Source organism: Lepisma saccharinum, chromosome 3 (genome assembly GCF_977018435.1).
Source record: "Lepisma saccharinum chromosome 3, izLepSacc3.1, whole genome shotgun sequence".
NCBI classification, from domain to species: Eukaryota; Metazoa; Arthropoda; class Insecta; order Zygentoma; family Lepismatidae; genus Lepisma; species Lepisma saccharinum.
The window spans coordinates 82715239-82730664 of NC_139231.1; the positions used below are offsets into that span (position 1 = coordinate 82715239).

General features: G+C 37.1%; 3 protein-coding genes across 5 annotated transcripts in view; 2 read left to right on the plus strand and 1 right to left on the minus strand.

Annotated features, from left to right (window-relative positions):
- Positions 1–10868, minus strand: part of LOC145985869 (neuron-specific calcium-binding protein hippocalcin-like) — a 40186-nt gene extending 29318 nt beyond the window's left edge. For 2 of the 3 annotated variants that reach the window (XM_083119980.1, XM_083119982.1), the window contains exons 1-2: positions 1718–1854; positions 893–1036 (exon numbers count right to left, since the gene is read on the minus strand). In XM_083119980.1, coding sequence (XP_082976106.1) covers positions 893–962 — 70 coding nt within the window. In that variant the 5' untranslated portion in view covers positions 963–1036; positions 1718–1854. Of the gene's footprint in view, positions 1–892; positions 1037–1717; positions 1855–10730 lie in introns of those variants that run through there. The other variant, XM_083119981.1, reaches the window with a different exon arrangement.
- LOC145985870 (neurocalcin homolog) lies at positions 3446–10561 on the plus strand. Its single transcript, XM_083119983.1, has 4 exons — positions 3446–3571; positions 6220–6338; positions 8494–8682; positions 10280–10561. Exons 1-4 carry the CDS (start codon positions 3505–3507, stop codon positions 10472–10474), a joined length of 570 nt encoding a protein of 189 aa, XP_082976109.1. The 5' UTR covers positions 3446–3504; the 3' UTR covers positions 10475–10561.
- A 207-nt stretch (positions 10869–11075) lies between the features above and the next one.
- Positions 11076–15426, plus strand: part of LOC145985589 (hippocalcin-like protein 4) — a 32934-nt gene continuing 28583 nt past the window's right edge. Inside the window, exon 1 of the mRNA XM_083119659.1 lies at positions 11076–11122. The gene's annotated coding sequence lies outside the window, so the exon portion shown is untranslated. The remainder of the gene's footprint in view (positions 11123–15426) is intronic.

A 15426-nucleotide genomic window follows, 5' to 3' on the forward strand; every position in this document is an offset into this window, starting at 1 on the left:
TGTCTTCAACTGGATCTGGGACCCCTAGATTATAGACAGCAGCGTTACCACTTACGTCACTGGGGAGGCCCACTGCCAGTGTGAGAATTTCGCAAGCGGAAATGCAGAAACAGCTGTTTCGATAAGAATAGAAAAGATTTCAATTTCTCAACAACAGAAAGTAACACGTTCACGCTTTTCGCGCGGGAATGCGTTGAACGTGTCAAAAGAGATGTTAACTGTTTCGAGCGAAACTGTTGATCGACATGAAATTGGTTACCAGACACAATTCAGTGGAAATTAGTACAAATTTATAATATAACCTTTTTCGAATCCATGCATTGTTCTTGGAAAGCATCCGGAAAAAAGAGAGAAAGATATGGAAGTGTTTGGAAAGAGAGGGACGTACAGTGTAAGCACACCAACGAATGTGTAAGTGTGCGCTCGTGCTACATTTTGCCATACCGAAAATGCACCGTGCATAATAATTACCACTACACGGGTGCCATATTTATAGGCCAGAAGCTTAATCCTGATACAGTTCCCGCCATTAAGTAGTCTGTCGTCTGCTGGAAGACCTTGGAGTTCGAAGCTATCACGCGCGTCCTGCGCTGGACACATCACGTCGTACGTGCTTTGCTCTGCGCCAACCAGATCTCTGCATTCTCTTTATGAGGGAAATTTGAACAATTGGTTGCCAAATTCGTAGCGGAAGGGACAAGATATTTCATTTGGTGAAAGGAGAAAAATGCCTTCTAAGGGCCTGAATAACTTATTCAAGTTTTGTGCTTGCTCTTTGGAACGACTCGTGCAATATCATGATCGATCAGTTGCCTTTTTTTTTTTTTATCAAACGTACGCTTGGACGTAGCAACAACCTGCTAATCAATATGTAGATTTAAAAATAATTTACCTGAGATCTCTGTACATAATTTGAAATCGTCCATGCCTGTAGGTCTCAACTTGGAAGCCTTGTGTCCCATGGTGGCGTGGGTTTCGGGTTCCAGGCGCAGCTGTTACGACGTGCCGAACTTCAATTCATGGTCGCACAGGAGTCCTGGGAACAAGGAATATGTGAAATTAGAATATTGGGCAATACAAATGCACAGTTACGGCTTTGTGGCAATAGGATTTATTAAATTTATACAGAGTTCTTACCCTTACTGTACTTTATTCGTATTTATGGCACTTTTTTGCACAATGTTTTAACTGTTTCAAAGTAACAATGTTAAGTCTGGTTCGACTTATTAAATACCATATAAAAACCAAGTCTCCTCTTTTTTCCCTCATGTCTCCTTATCTCACCCTCTCTCACAGTTTCTATTTCTTTGTCGTTCTCCTCTTTCTTTCCAATCTATGTACTTCTCTTTCACTCCCCTTCAAATACAGTTTCCTTGCCTTGTGTGTAAAATTAAAAATTAAATCTCTTATTTGTCGGCCTGTCAAAGGGCACTAAATTAGCAAGCGGAAACTGTACACAGCCGGCGTGTCATTATTTAGACATATTTTAAATTTCATTAGCATATATTCGTTAATCTATTACGAAGTAAACCGAGATCCATATTATTGAATTTGAAAATTTTGCTACAGAATGTAAAAATAAACAATTTTAAGATGGTTTGTATTGTATTACATATGAAATGTAATTTGAACACACACCTTGTCGTTTAGTAATGCAACTCTTTATTTTGACATGTAAACATATCATATAATATGGGTAAACCAAACTTTTACTTACGGGCATTTGATCAGCCAACCTATTGCAGAAACGAATACAGTGTCTACTGCTTCTTTGCACAAATAAATTTACAACATTGTTTTTATGTCCACACACACAAACGCTTAACTAAACTCAGCAAGCTGTCTAGAATTCCATAATTATACCAGGTGGTTATAATTAAAGTGACGGTGTTCAGAGTGGTACAGCACAGGCTGTAATGAGAGTAGCAGTCTGAAACTTCGTAGATATGCTAATGAAGCAATGCGCTCGCGAATTATGCAAAAAAAAAAATAGTTCCAATTCTCGCCACCAGGGTAAAAAATAGCGCTGTAAGCAGTCAAAACGTGGAATTTTCCGTAACTCTGACGTCAAAGTCGGTGACAATGCCTAACCATTGTGTGAGCTCCCTGGTTGTTGTTGGTGACGCTTGTTGCTTTTTCCTTTAGTAATGTTCATGTAATTCGAATAGTGAAATTGTAGCGATATTTTATTACAAAGAGTATTGTTTTCTCCGATTTATAGTGTTTTTCCTGTAACTATACCAAGTTTTGACTGCTTACAGCGCCATTTTTACCCTGGTGGCGAGAATTGGAACTAATTTTTTTTTTTTTTTGCATAATCGCGAGCGCATTGCTTCATTAGCATATCTACGAAGTTTCAGACTGCTATTCTCATTACAGCCTGTGCTGTACCACTCTGAACACCGTCACTTTAATTATAACCACCTGGTATTTTTGTCTTGATGGTCTGAACATTTACAACAATTTCAGCCCATAAAAGGACGTTAAAGTTCTCAAGGTGGTTACATACAGGTAAGCCCAACAGAGGTAATTCATTGATTTGCTTTATTTTACTTCGCTTTTTGTGTCACTTTGGCCAATTTCCGAAGATGGGGATGAGTGATGATATGATGAAATTATGAACTCACAAACATCCATGCCCAGGCCAGGATTCGAACCCGGGACCCCTGGCGTCATAGCGCGATGTGATAACCACTCCGCCACAGGGTCGGCCAACAGAGGTAGAAAAAGGACTTTTGTACAAGAAATGTCTTAATTCCACTACTTAGAAATCTATACTAAAAATCAAAATTTGTAAAATAGTACATGCTAACCAACTAAAATATAATTTGCGATAACATTTGCACAATATTTGACGTAATTTACGTGAAAGTATTATAATAATAATGTCCTCCTCCGTGGCCGTGCGGTCTAAGGCGTTGTGCTTTGGGCTCCGACTGCGGGACGGCATGGGTTCAGTCTATGGATTCTCGGCCTGTGTATAGGACCGATGACAACCCATCATCGTGAGGAAATTGGGGAGCTACGAGTGAGTAGCGTAACCCGGTCTCGGAAATCTCCTATAACGGCTGGGGGTTCGAAGTGCTGACCCCACGTCATCCCATTACCGGTTGAAGATCTCCACACCTCTAGGTAGGATTGTGGGAGGGAGACTGGCAGTCGGGAGATCGGCGTAGGCCCTTCAAGGGATGTTGAGCCACGGGTTATTTAATAATAATAATAATAACGTGTTAAATTTTATTCAATGATTGATTAATAATATTCAAACTTCTTTTAGGCTTCTTATTAAAAGACAAAGGGAATTACATAATTAGCAGTCCTTTATTATATTTAAACGGCAGCACGTTTTGTGTTTCACTAATTGCTAAAATGCCTCAAACTACGTCACAACTAATGCAGTTTCAGAGCACATGAAATGCCTGTTTACCTTCCTGTACGTATTCACCTTAATTTTTAGAGTTAGCTAGGAAGTGAACTTTCTGCTCATGTTTCTGCTTCAGTGCAATGGGTAACCGACGATCTAAGCAAATAGAAGGACTAAACGAACTCGTGGTGGTTACAGGAATACCAGGTCTGTGTATGCAATACTTCTATAATCCGGTGTAGATAGTACAACACTTTCAATCTTTCGGTATGTCAAAATCCTATGTGAGTCACAACATATGTGCCACTTCAACCCACTTTTAATGTGTATTTCTAGCTTTTACTATGTCCATCAATGTGTAAATCCACACAATAAGGTCTTTGCTTTGTTAGAAAGCCTGTCGAGTTCTTTTTAAATGACCATGCAAGCACTAGGTATTCTGATAGCACAGAAACAGAAAGTATTAAATGGATAGTACTTTGCACAAGAAGTATTCCATCCCTATAGTAAAGTTCTTCAAACATGGAAGATATTGCCTCTAAAACTAATAATGCCCATTTGTTTAAAAATTGAATGGGTTTCTATAGAAAATGTGCTTGTCACAATTGATTTTTCGTAGTAGCTAGAGTTATAATTCTTATGGAAGTTGTTTAGTAAATGTGCATTGATATAGAGTTGACTACAAGCCTCACCATCACGCTATACACACATACATACTCACACATTCACATATGCAGTGGCGCAACTACAAGGGGGGGTGCTACGCCCCTTGTGGGTACGTACTAAACTGTTATTTACCACGGCTACAGATATCTTAATCTCAGGGGGATAGGTTCTTTGTTTGAGAATTCCAAATAAGAAAGCGTTTTATAGCCAAGAGGATATAGTTAAATGCGGATCTATATTCTGAGAACTAGACAAAATACAGAGAAAATAAATATATATGCATGGCTTCTTCTTTCTTCTACTTACAAAAAATAGTCATTCCCTTTTATTCATCGCTGTTCTTATTTCCTCTATTCATATCAATTCTTATTTCTTCTTTCAGCAGCAATTCTTATTATCTTCTATATTCCGCCGAGATATTCTTATATTCTCGATAAATTCTTCTATTTATTCTTTCCACAGCAAATTCTGATTTCTTCTATTCTTCTTTGCCACTGGAAAAAGGTCTTATTTCTCTCATTTATCGCAAATATTTCTCTTTACCATATCTCTTCTCAATAATATAGACAAATCATTATGCTGCATTGAACCAAAGCTATAGAGGATTCTTAGGGGCGTCTAATCTGACATTAGCGCCACCTCCTATTTAACGACCAAAAGGGGAATAACCAGGATCGCTAATAACAAGCGCTGCCAATGACCCAGTGCGACTAATAAAGAGCGCAACCGAAAAGTGCTTCAGGGCGTCTAATTTTACACAGCGCCACCGGGGACAAACAACCAAAACACTGACGATGTTCTCCTCGTCAGGAAAATAAAAAAAGATATAGAGATACATTTCTTAATTCATTCTCTTACTTAATAACTTTCCTAAACGTTTCGTATGCGACAATATTCTTAATTATTTTAATTTACTATATACAGCATTCTATTTACTTCTTCTATAGTATTTAGACTCTTCTTTTATATATTTCTCAATTTACTATAATATATATAATCCCTCTTCTCCGCTCCAAGTTATTACAATGAGCTCTGATCCTCTTTATATGGCGTGCTGCCATCTGTCGTCGCTCTCGGGAAACTTCTTACTTGCAACTTTCATTGTCTCATCGAAACTGGCACGTGACAGGGGCGGGCATTACCCTCAAAGCCGCAACCTTGAACGGAAATCAATTATACGGGGGAAAAACATTGAAGAAGCAAGACTAAAAAAATCTAATAGGAGCCTGACGAAAGGGGATATTCAAGATTGAGTAAGTGTAGAGAAACCTGATGCTGAATATCGACTATTTTCTTAAAGTTATACGAGTGTCACTATCTCGTCTCTCCACGTGCGACCAATTAGGCTGACGCAAATGTAACATCCTTTAATTGCTCAGATGCACGGGATCTGGTTTGTGAAGTATACGTTCACTTGCAAATTCAAAAGTGTGAGTGTATTGAATCTATTGCGTGGTGTATGATGAAGACATCGAAGAATGGTACAAAAATCACGTCATGTTTTAAGAAGGAAAAAGCCGAATCAAGGGTTATCAGACAGTACTGTCAAATTTTGTAGTTGTTTGTACGATTGTGGAGAATTTGAAATGTACGGTCAGCTTGAACCTTAAGTAACATAATAAAATTATTAACGTTGGTGAAATGTTTCCTTACATGTATTTAGGAAATTACTGTTCTCATGACAAAGGAACCACTCTGAAGCAAAAGGTTTGATTTCTACAAAAAGTACATAGTATGTGCATTAATAACGGATTATTAAGTAATGTGGTACTTAGCCCCCCTCCCATTTCAGACTAAAAATTGAGACTGCGCCTCTACACGTCGAAACATACACGTAATTGTTATTCAGGACATGTTTACTACTTCACTGTTATAATTTTATGTTATTTTCAGTACAAAATAAGCAACACATCACGATGCACCAATAGCATTACAATCTTATTCCAATATAATAAATCCAATTTGATTAATATAATAAGTCCCTTATTTCACAATAATAGCTATTTGCCATATCTATATTTTGTTGGTGTTGAATGTTAAAACAAAGTTAACTTTATTTTGCATATTTGGAAATTTAGATGTGAATCATATGTTATTTAAGAGTTTATTTCAGGCATATTTCACAGTGATATGGATGAAACTTCTACATATTTTATCTGCTAAAGTGTTTGTAACTTCTCTCACTCTAGCCAAACATATTAAATCCATGTACAAGGACTTCCTGAGAAAGTATCCGGATGGTTACTTAACAAGAAGGGATTTCCACGACATTTTCAAGTTGCTCTTTCCAAAGGGAGATCCATCGAAAGTAAGTAGGCAGCTATAGTATAATCATTGTAAAGGATGTTTGCTTTTTATTTTGAGTTAGGGGGGGGGGAAAGTACCGGTACTACATAGCAATGCGTGCCATTAGTAAAAAAGTAATTTATAATAACACTAAATTCAGGACTGAGAGCATTGTTTAAGAATAGAGACGAGCAGACCTCCGTGGCAGAGTGGTTGTCATAGCGCGCTACGACGCCAGGGGTCCCGAGTTCGAATCCCGGCCTGGGCATGGGTGTTCTTTGTGAGTGTCCTTTAATTATTTTCATCATATAGAGACGAGAAGGAGACAGTAAAATCGAGACGGGCCGAGAAATAATAAACTAACTAACTAACTCTCTAGCCTTCTTAAACCCGAAGGTTCATGGCTGCAGCAACACAGGCCTTCCATCTTTCCCTATCTTGAACAAGATCTATATACTCTTTTCCATCCCTACCGATTTCCCTTAGGTCCATCTCAACGTTGTCCCTCCATCTTCGTCTTGGCCTTCCTACAGGTCTCTTACCATCAGGTTTCCCAACAAGAATCCTGTAAACTCCTCTTTCCCCTCCCATTCGTGCCACATGGCCTGCCCACCTAAGTCTTCTTGATTTAATTATTCTAATAATATCTGGACATGAATACAGATTATGTAGTTCTAAATTATGTAACCTTCTCCACTCACCTGTCTCCTCATCCCTTTTAGGTCCAAATATTTTCCTAAGGATCTTATTTTCAAATACTCTCAATTTATGTTCCTCTTTCAATGTAAGGGACCACGTTTGACATACATATAATACTACAGGCAAAATTACTGTTTTGTATATTTTAACTTTTAGTTTCTTAGATATTAAACGAGAAGACAAAAGTTTATGAAGAGAGAAGTAACATGCATTTCCTGAATTAAGCCTACTTTTTATTTCCTCTTTAATATAATTTTCATTTGTTAATATTACTCCTAAGTATTTGAATTTGGAAACTGGTTCAAACGAGTTGTTATGAATAATTAGACTTTGATTATTACCTAACACTTGGTTTCGGCCTGTAAGCATATATTTAGTTTTCTCTTTGTTAACTTCCAAACCTATCTCTTTAGCAGTTTTGAAAAATATTTTAGCATTATTCTTAATTGTATTCACATCATCCCCCAGTAAGTCTACATCATCTGCATATGCTAACAACTGAGTCACACCATTTAATTTTAGTCCTTCTTTAGTTTCTTTTACCTTCCTAACAGCATATTCTAAGGCAAAATTAAAGAGCAATGGAGATAATGCATCTCCTTGTTTTAACCCATCATGAATTGTAAATTTGTCAGACATATTAATACCCACACGAATTTTACTTTCTGTTTCACTGGTGCATATTTTTATCATACTAACAAGCTTCTTAGGTATTCCAAACTCTACTAATATATTATATAATTTATCTCTTTTGACCGAATCATATGCTTTTTTGAAATCAATGAATAGCTGATGGATATTTTGATTATATTCCCGAGAAATAATAAAAAAAGAATTTAGAAACTTTTGCGGAAATAGTAGAAAGGAAGGGTTGTACGAGAACTATAGAACTTTTGAGGAAATCCAAAGGAACAAAAATGTGCGACATGAGTTGAAAAATCAACATGATTAATGAATACCTTTAATGTAACTTTGATATGATATCTGTTATTGTATGTAGCTGATGGTTAATTCTAATTTGGTGTACTTATTCTTATAACTTATTCTGTGAAAAAAATAAGAATGTATACTTTCTTCGGGCTAACAGCCGCATCTCTTTCCGCAGGTCCGGAATTTTTAATGCCAAGGTACGGGGCTAACAACATCGTGAGGTTTCTCTGTAAAATCAATTACGTTTTTTATTGATTTTTATCTAATTTTAAATGTTTCATTTCAAAAATATGGTTCTTTTCAAAACAATTTCTCCCCGGTGGAAACCCCTTTGCTGATGGAGGGCTGGACTGTAGCACTCACCTTCCCACCCCAAAACCACCACCCCTTGGATTCCTGTGCTTGAGTATGCCAAGCGGTTTTGGGTTTGAGCCCATACTCAGTCATGTCTCATTATGCTAAAGTTTTCACCGCATTGTCCATTCAAAAATAGTTTCGATTAATCTAAGGAGCTATAACCTAAGACATATCACTATTTGCATCTTCAGTTCTCGGAACGTGTGTTCGACTGCTTCGATGTCAACGGCGACGGGACCATAGATTACCCAGAATTCATGACCGGCCTCTCCTCCACGCTTAAGGGCAACATTGAAGACAAACTCCTCTGGATCTTCAAGATGTATGACAAGGACGCGGACGGTTTGATGAGCAGAGAAGAGATGCTGGATATGCTTCTGGTTGGTATTAGTTCCAAACCCATCTCTGATCTAATTATATCAGCAACATGGAAGTGAGGCGCTCGACAGTATGAAACTAGAATAATCTCTTCGTTCATCAATAAAGCAAGGACATTCATGGTTTCATGAACTTATGCATGCGTGCGCACGTGTGATCATTTTCACTGAAATATTTAGTTTGAATGTAAGTCCTTTATGCATGTATAGGCTAATCGGGACTAGACCTACAGTTTAGTGTGGGATTCGAAGAATTATGTGCGTCTCTGCCGGATATCGAACCCAGGACCCCTTGATTTCAAGGCGACGACGTTACCAGTATGTGTATATATACGCATGCACACACACACAGACACTTACATACACAGAGAGAGAGATAGAGAGAGAGAATTGATAATTGTGAGGTTTAGAGTTGCCAAACATTTCAGTCAAAAATAGTAAAAATACAGAACTATTTTTCAATAAAAAGGATAAACAAATGCTACGAAACTATTCAAAAATCATTGTTCGATTTCATATTTTGAAAATTAAAAAGAAATGAAACTGTGAATTATCTTAATTATATGGTTAAGTTTGATTGATTGATTCATTGATTTGCTATATTTTAGTTTGCTTTTTGTGCCACTTTTGGCTAATTTGCGAAGATGGGGATGATAAAATTGATGAATGGACAATTCACAAATATCCATGCCCAGGCGGATTCGAACCCGGGACTCCTGGTGTCCTACTCCGCCATATGGTTAAGTATTGGAATAAAATAGCGTGTAATTCTCTTTATGTTTAGCAGAATGTTCCTTTATATTCCACAAGAAATAAAAGCGTTATAATGTAATGTATAACATGGTACATTTCTGGACAAACTATTTCTGACTAAACAACTTCCAACATTATAATACAGGACAAAAACCTATCCTGAGAACCTGAGAACTTTAATTGGAACTATGGAACGCCTCAACGAAAAGTTGGGCTTCTTTAGTTTGAGTCTGAGATCCTAGGTATATAATAGTCCTCAAAACTAATGCTTCATTAGAACATATAATTATATGTGACCATTTTTAGGATATACAGAACTTTCTTTATGAACTTAGATATTCTCGAAGTGGATTAAATTTGCTCTCTTGCGTCAGTCCAAGTAAAGAGAATCTTTTGTAAGTTTAAGACGTTGCTGGCTGACAATAGGCTATCATTTACATTTGAAAATGGTGCGCTACAACTCATGGCTCATAAAGCGAACAGACAAGAGGTATGAGAAAATATCCAAGCATATGGATTTTATATTTGGAATCAAATAAACAAGCCTACATACTACGAGTACCTTCAAATTTCATACCTTTTATTTGTTTTACTTGCTTCTTAATTCTTGCGTAAAAAAATCACCTCGCGAAAACTGTATGAGTAAACAAAATTGTTAGTTATTATGATCAATCATTATTTTAAAATTAAAATTTATATTGTTCTTAGGTCATATTAATAAAAAGTTGAAATCATATTTTCTATATTCTGATGATTTTGGGGTAATAAAAATCCTAGTCCTAGTTAAAAGTGCCAACATTTTTAAGCACCCTGTATTTTTAAGTACTTTCACTTTTTCTCATTGCAGGCAACACACAGAATGAACACTTTTGACATAACTAGCAGCCTACCGGGTGATATAAACCTGGAAAGATTACGAAATAGACTTTTTGCGAAGATGGACAGCAACAAGGATGGAACTGTGACAGTGGATGAGTTCATAGAAGCAGCTAAGGACGACAAACAAATGCAGCAAATTTTACAAGTAGATCAAATGTTCTAACTCTCCCCTAGTTTTCGAAAAGATCTTCTTGTTTGTTACGTTGAAGTTCATTGTTCGAGCAAACAAATGTTTCTTGCATAAATAGAAGATAAATTTCACAATGGTGTTTCATTATATATCTTATGTAAAGCATTGTGATCATCTTCCAACAGGATTGATCAAGGTTAAAAGTTTATCTGAGGATATAAAAATCGACACAATCGATGAAAAGTGACATTACATAACAGAACTTATAACTTACAAGAAATCTACTTACATGAATACTGCCGCCAAAAATGAAATATACGTATAATACACGTTCGTCAATGCAATCCGAGGAAAAAATATATTTTTAAAAATTCTAAAGAACGCTTTTTCTCAGATTTTTAGCCATCTTTTTGGAATGTGTGTATTTAAAATTAAACAATTAAAACCAAAATAATCAAAAAACAATTTAAAATGCTAAAGAATACAGAAAAAGCAAGCAATTGCATAACAACTGAAAACGTAAACAAGGAAAATGTTATGTTGTATGTTATTGTTGCTACGATATGTTAAAGGTCAAACAACAATAACATACAAAGTGACAATCTGAATAACATCTCTAAGGTAATCAGATAGATGCTAGCTTTCGAATAGATCCGTCAAGCCAAAAAAGTCGCTCAGTCGGTAAGTGTACGATCAAAATAAAGATTAACATTTAATCTAATTGAATTCGGTTCAATGTAATTTTAAGTTGAGACATGATTAGTTAGCAGCAAGGTTCGAAATGGAAATTTTCACGAAACGGAACGTTTTACTTTCGTTAACGACTCTAGGACAATTGCGATGTCAGACAATTGCGATCAAGTCAAAATCACGTACAATTGCGATGATTTTGACGGTGAAGGTCATTTTACAAGTTAATGGTAGGACAATTGTGACGATCAGGATGACTAACCCACAGGTGAACCATAATTGACAACCCTTCATTCCTAACTACCCCTCTCCTAAACTAAGTCTGAAATCACAGAAAGTTGAATCCAGGCGTCTGCTTATCTGTCTGACAGTGATAACCGTCGCTGCGTTTAAACTTGCAGAACGATTATCAATGCAAATAAAATTGCGTAATTAACGATATTAACGACCGTTATATTTAAAATAAATACAATACAGGCGCCGAAAATCTCACAACTTCCATCACCATATTTAGTACTTATTATTTCTCGTTGCTATGGTTACAGCAATTTGATTTCTTGTATTTTATACAGCGTGATAAGATGATTATAACAATATAAATAAAACAAACATGCATAAGTTAAAAACAACATCAATAACATAAATAATATTAACTTTGAACATGACAGTTTGAAAATAGGACAGTCTCACCAGCAAATACAGGTTTTCTGTGAAGGTGTCATACGATAAATATCTGGAATCCCCCCGTCTAGCAGCGAAACTTGGTTAAAGGGTGTGTGTTCCTGACGCTGCCAAGTTCGATGTCATGAGGTCGATCTTCAAAGCGGAGAAAATAGAGAAGAAACTACGCCCGTAGCTAAAGTTTATTCCAAATACCTAGGAACTCTTCACGAAAGAGCCCGACCCTGTGGCCGAGTGGTTAGCACATCGCGCTGCGACGCCAAGGGTCCCGGGTTCAAATCCCGCTCAAGCTTGGTTGTTTGTGAATGTCAATTCATCATTTCATCACTCATCCCCATCTTCGCAAATTAGCCAAGAGGCACAAAACGCGAAGTAAAATAAACTAAATCAATCAATCAATCAATCTTCACGAAAGAGGTTATGACTTTGTAACTGAAATGTCAGACAGCTCGTCGATTAAGAGAACTCTGCGCTGCCAAAGAAGTCAGTCCCAAGGAATACAATTAGAACCCACCACGCTGCAAGACATAATCTTGGATGAGGAAAATCTGAAGATGAGTGTTGGTACCAGCTTCATTTTGGCGGATGATGGAAAAGAAGACAGAATCGTCGTTTTTGCAGGCAGCAAGGAAAGGGAGAGTTTGAAGCACCAGAATAATTTCTTCGTGGATGGAACATTTAAGATCTGCAGTAAACAATTCTCACAATTGTACATTATTCATACCGATATTGGAAGCACTACAGAAAAAGCAAACGTTGTTCCGGTTGTTTTGGCTTTTCTTACGAACAAAAAGAAACTTATGTTCGTCTCTTCAGAATCAACGTCAATTTTGAAGCAGCAGCTATTTCAGCATTGAAGGAACATTTTCCATTTGCAGAAATAAACGGTTGTTACTTTCATATGAAGAAGTGCTTATGGAGGAAAGTTCAAAATGTAGGTCTCGCGTCTGAGTACAAGAACAAGGAACAAAATGAGGTAGCACATCCAGATGTGTACCGATCTCGCGATCCTGAAACGCGAGGACATTGACGAAGGCTGGCTCTTCATCCATGGTGAGGCTCCCCCTAACCATAAATTGCAGAATTTTTTGGATTACTTCTTTACGCAGTGTCTGGGAAACGAAGACATTCCGGTAGATATGTGGACTTGCTACCAAAGGCGCCACAGAACTAATAATGCTGTAGAAGGTTGGGACAACAACTTAAATAGGTGGCTTGGAAGACCACATCCAAAAATTCATGATGTTCTGGCCTGCTTCAAGAGTCAAGCAGAATACACCAACATCAAGTACATGCGGATGGAACTTAATCTAGAAGGTCAGACAAGGAAGAAGCGTGACATTAAAATCGACGAGAGAGTCGGAAATTGTATTCACACATAGCCTATGAGAAAACGGGTGACTTTATTCAACCAAATTCCCAGCCAAGTTTCACGAAGCACGTCCGTGCTGACAAGAAGTAAAAGAAGAGAGAAAAGTAATAACAAAAATACGAGAATGAGAAAATAGTTATGACTGGCGCTGTGTACAATAACATTGATTTAAAGCACGCCAAAGTGGTTGTAATGCAAGTACGTTTACAAGGTACCTTGCCAGTCTCAAGCTTGGTAAAACCGGACCCCGTGGACGAGTGGTTTTTATATGCTGTATTCTTAAGGATGGGTTGTGAAAAATTTGTAAATGCGATTAAGAGTTTATATACTGATGCCAAATCGTGTGTAAAAATCAATGGTTTTTAAGACATTTCCTATACAAAGGGGTGTCAGACAAGGCGATCCCATGTCTATGATAAGTTTTTGTGTAGCGTTAATGCCATTTTTAAAGGTACTTGAAATGCAATTGCAGGGGTTAAATATTCACTCAACAACGATAAACTTATTAGGTTATGCTGATGAATGTCACTGTGTTTGTGAAATTGCCGACAGATATGGAAATACTTGAAAATGTGATAGAAAAATACAGCTCGGTGCCTGGCCTAAATCCATAATAATAATAAAACTCATTGGATGCCCTTAGATGCTACAAACCACTCGTATCAAAATGATAAAATTGAAAAAGTAAATGCACTGAAAATACTTGGAATAATTTTTACGCACTCTTTACAAGAAATGATTGCGCAAAATTATTCAACATGTATTGCTGGCCTGAAAAGTATGCTTAAACAAAACAAACTTCGTGCCCTTAACTTGGTTGCCAGGGTAGCCTTTGTAAATATTTATTCGAGTTCAAAGCTCTGGTTTGTGGCAAGAGTGCTTCCGATGAGGAAATTGGATTTTGTACAGATAAGGAGTGCGATAAACTGGTTTATTTAGGCACACCAAATGCTGCGGGTGAATCACGAGAATGTATGTCTACCGGTACAGTGCGGAGGACTTGGCCTGACTCACGTGGAGTTAAAGAGCCAAGCTCTTCGCGTACAAGCAGATATGTCGATGATAGTAAACTTCCCAGACAGTTTGACGGGTGTAATACTTAAGCAGATTTTGGACACCATACCATTGCAGTCTCCGATCGCTATAGCAACGGTGCCACCGCATTATAAATATTTACAAGAATCAGTGCTAGATATTTGTTATATACTACTTTCAGCGAAACCTCTTGAAATACCAAAAGTATCTCAATTATACAAGTCACGTTGTTTGGCAACACTGCCTAGCTGCAAGATAATTATTAAACAACCAACCCATCCCTGGCACAAGATATGGAACAAAGTTCAAGCACCACATTTATCGCCCTTGGTAAAATCTGCGTGGTACTGTGTGGTACAGGATATAGTGGTGACGGAAGAGAAATTACATAAATTAAAACTGTTACAAGACCCACTATGTGGTAGGTGTAAACAAAATGGTTCGATTTCACACTGGCTAAGTGAATGCATACGGACACGTGAAACATGAAAATATCTATGTGTGTTATTAGGAAAAATTTGTCGCACCCATCCCAATGCGTTTACTGTGCATAACATAATGTTACCTACGTTTTCGCATTTTCCATGTACTAAATTGCGTAGTGTACAATGGTTGGTTGGACATTATATATTGTTTGTCTGCATATATAAAGGTATAGATTTCCATGATCAATTTTTAATATATGTTAAACAGGAATATCATAAAGTGTCTCAAGATAAAAGAAAAACATTATTCGCACATTTTTTAAAGGTGCTGATGGAATGTTAATGTACAAAGAACTATTGTTACCTAAAAACTGTAAAATTACTGTATGAAAGAAAAATTGTAAATAATAAAAAAAAAAGTGGTTAGCACATCGCGCTGCGACGCCAAGGGTCCCGTGTTCGAATCCCGCTCGGGCTTGGTTGTTTGTCAATGTCCATTCATCAATTTCATCATTTCATCACTCATCCCCATCTTCGCAAATTAGCCAAGCACAAAACGGGAAGTAAAATAAACTAAAAAAATCAATCAAGCCTGGTAAATGTGTGAGAGGAATCAGTGTTTTATTCGAAAATATACATTTTTCACATAATTCTTTTGTAGAAGGTATTGTACAGGGTGTTAAGTCACCCTTCAATTTGATAGAAGATTTAAAATGTCATCGCAATTATCCACCCTTCCTTTCACTTCTAACTGTGTTTATCGCAATTGTCCGGCTAAATTC

Coding starts and splice junctions, on each gene's coding strand:
- LOC145985870 (XM_083119983.1), top strand. CDS start 3,505: ATGGGTAACCGACGATCTAAGCAAATAGAAGGACTAAACGAACTCGTG. Junction 3,572..6,219: donor GGTGGTTACAGGAATACCAG/GTCTGTGTATGC, acceptor CTCTCACTCTAG/CCAAACATATTAAATCCATG. Junction 6,339..8,493: donor CAAAGGGAGATCCATCGAAA/GTAAGTAGGCAG, acceptor TTGCATCTTCAG/TTCTCGGAACGTGTGTTCGA.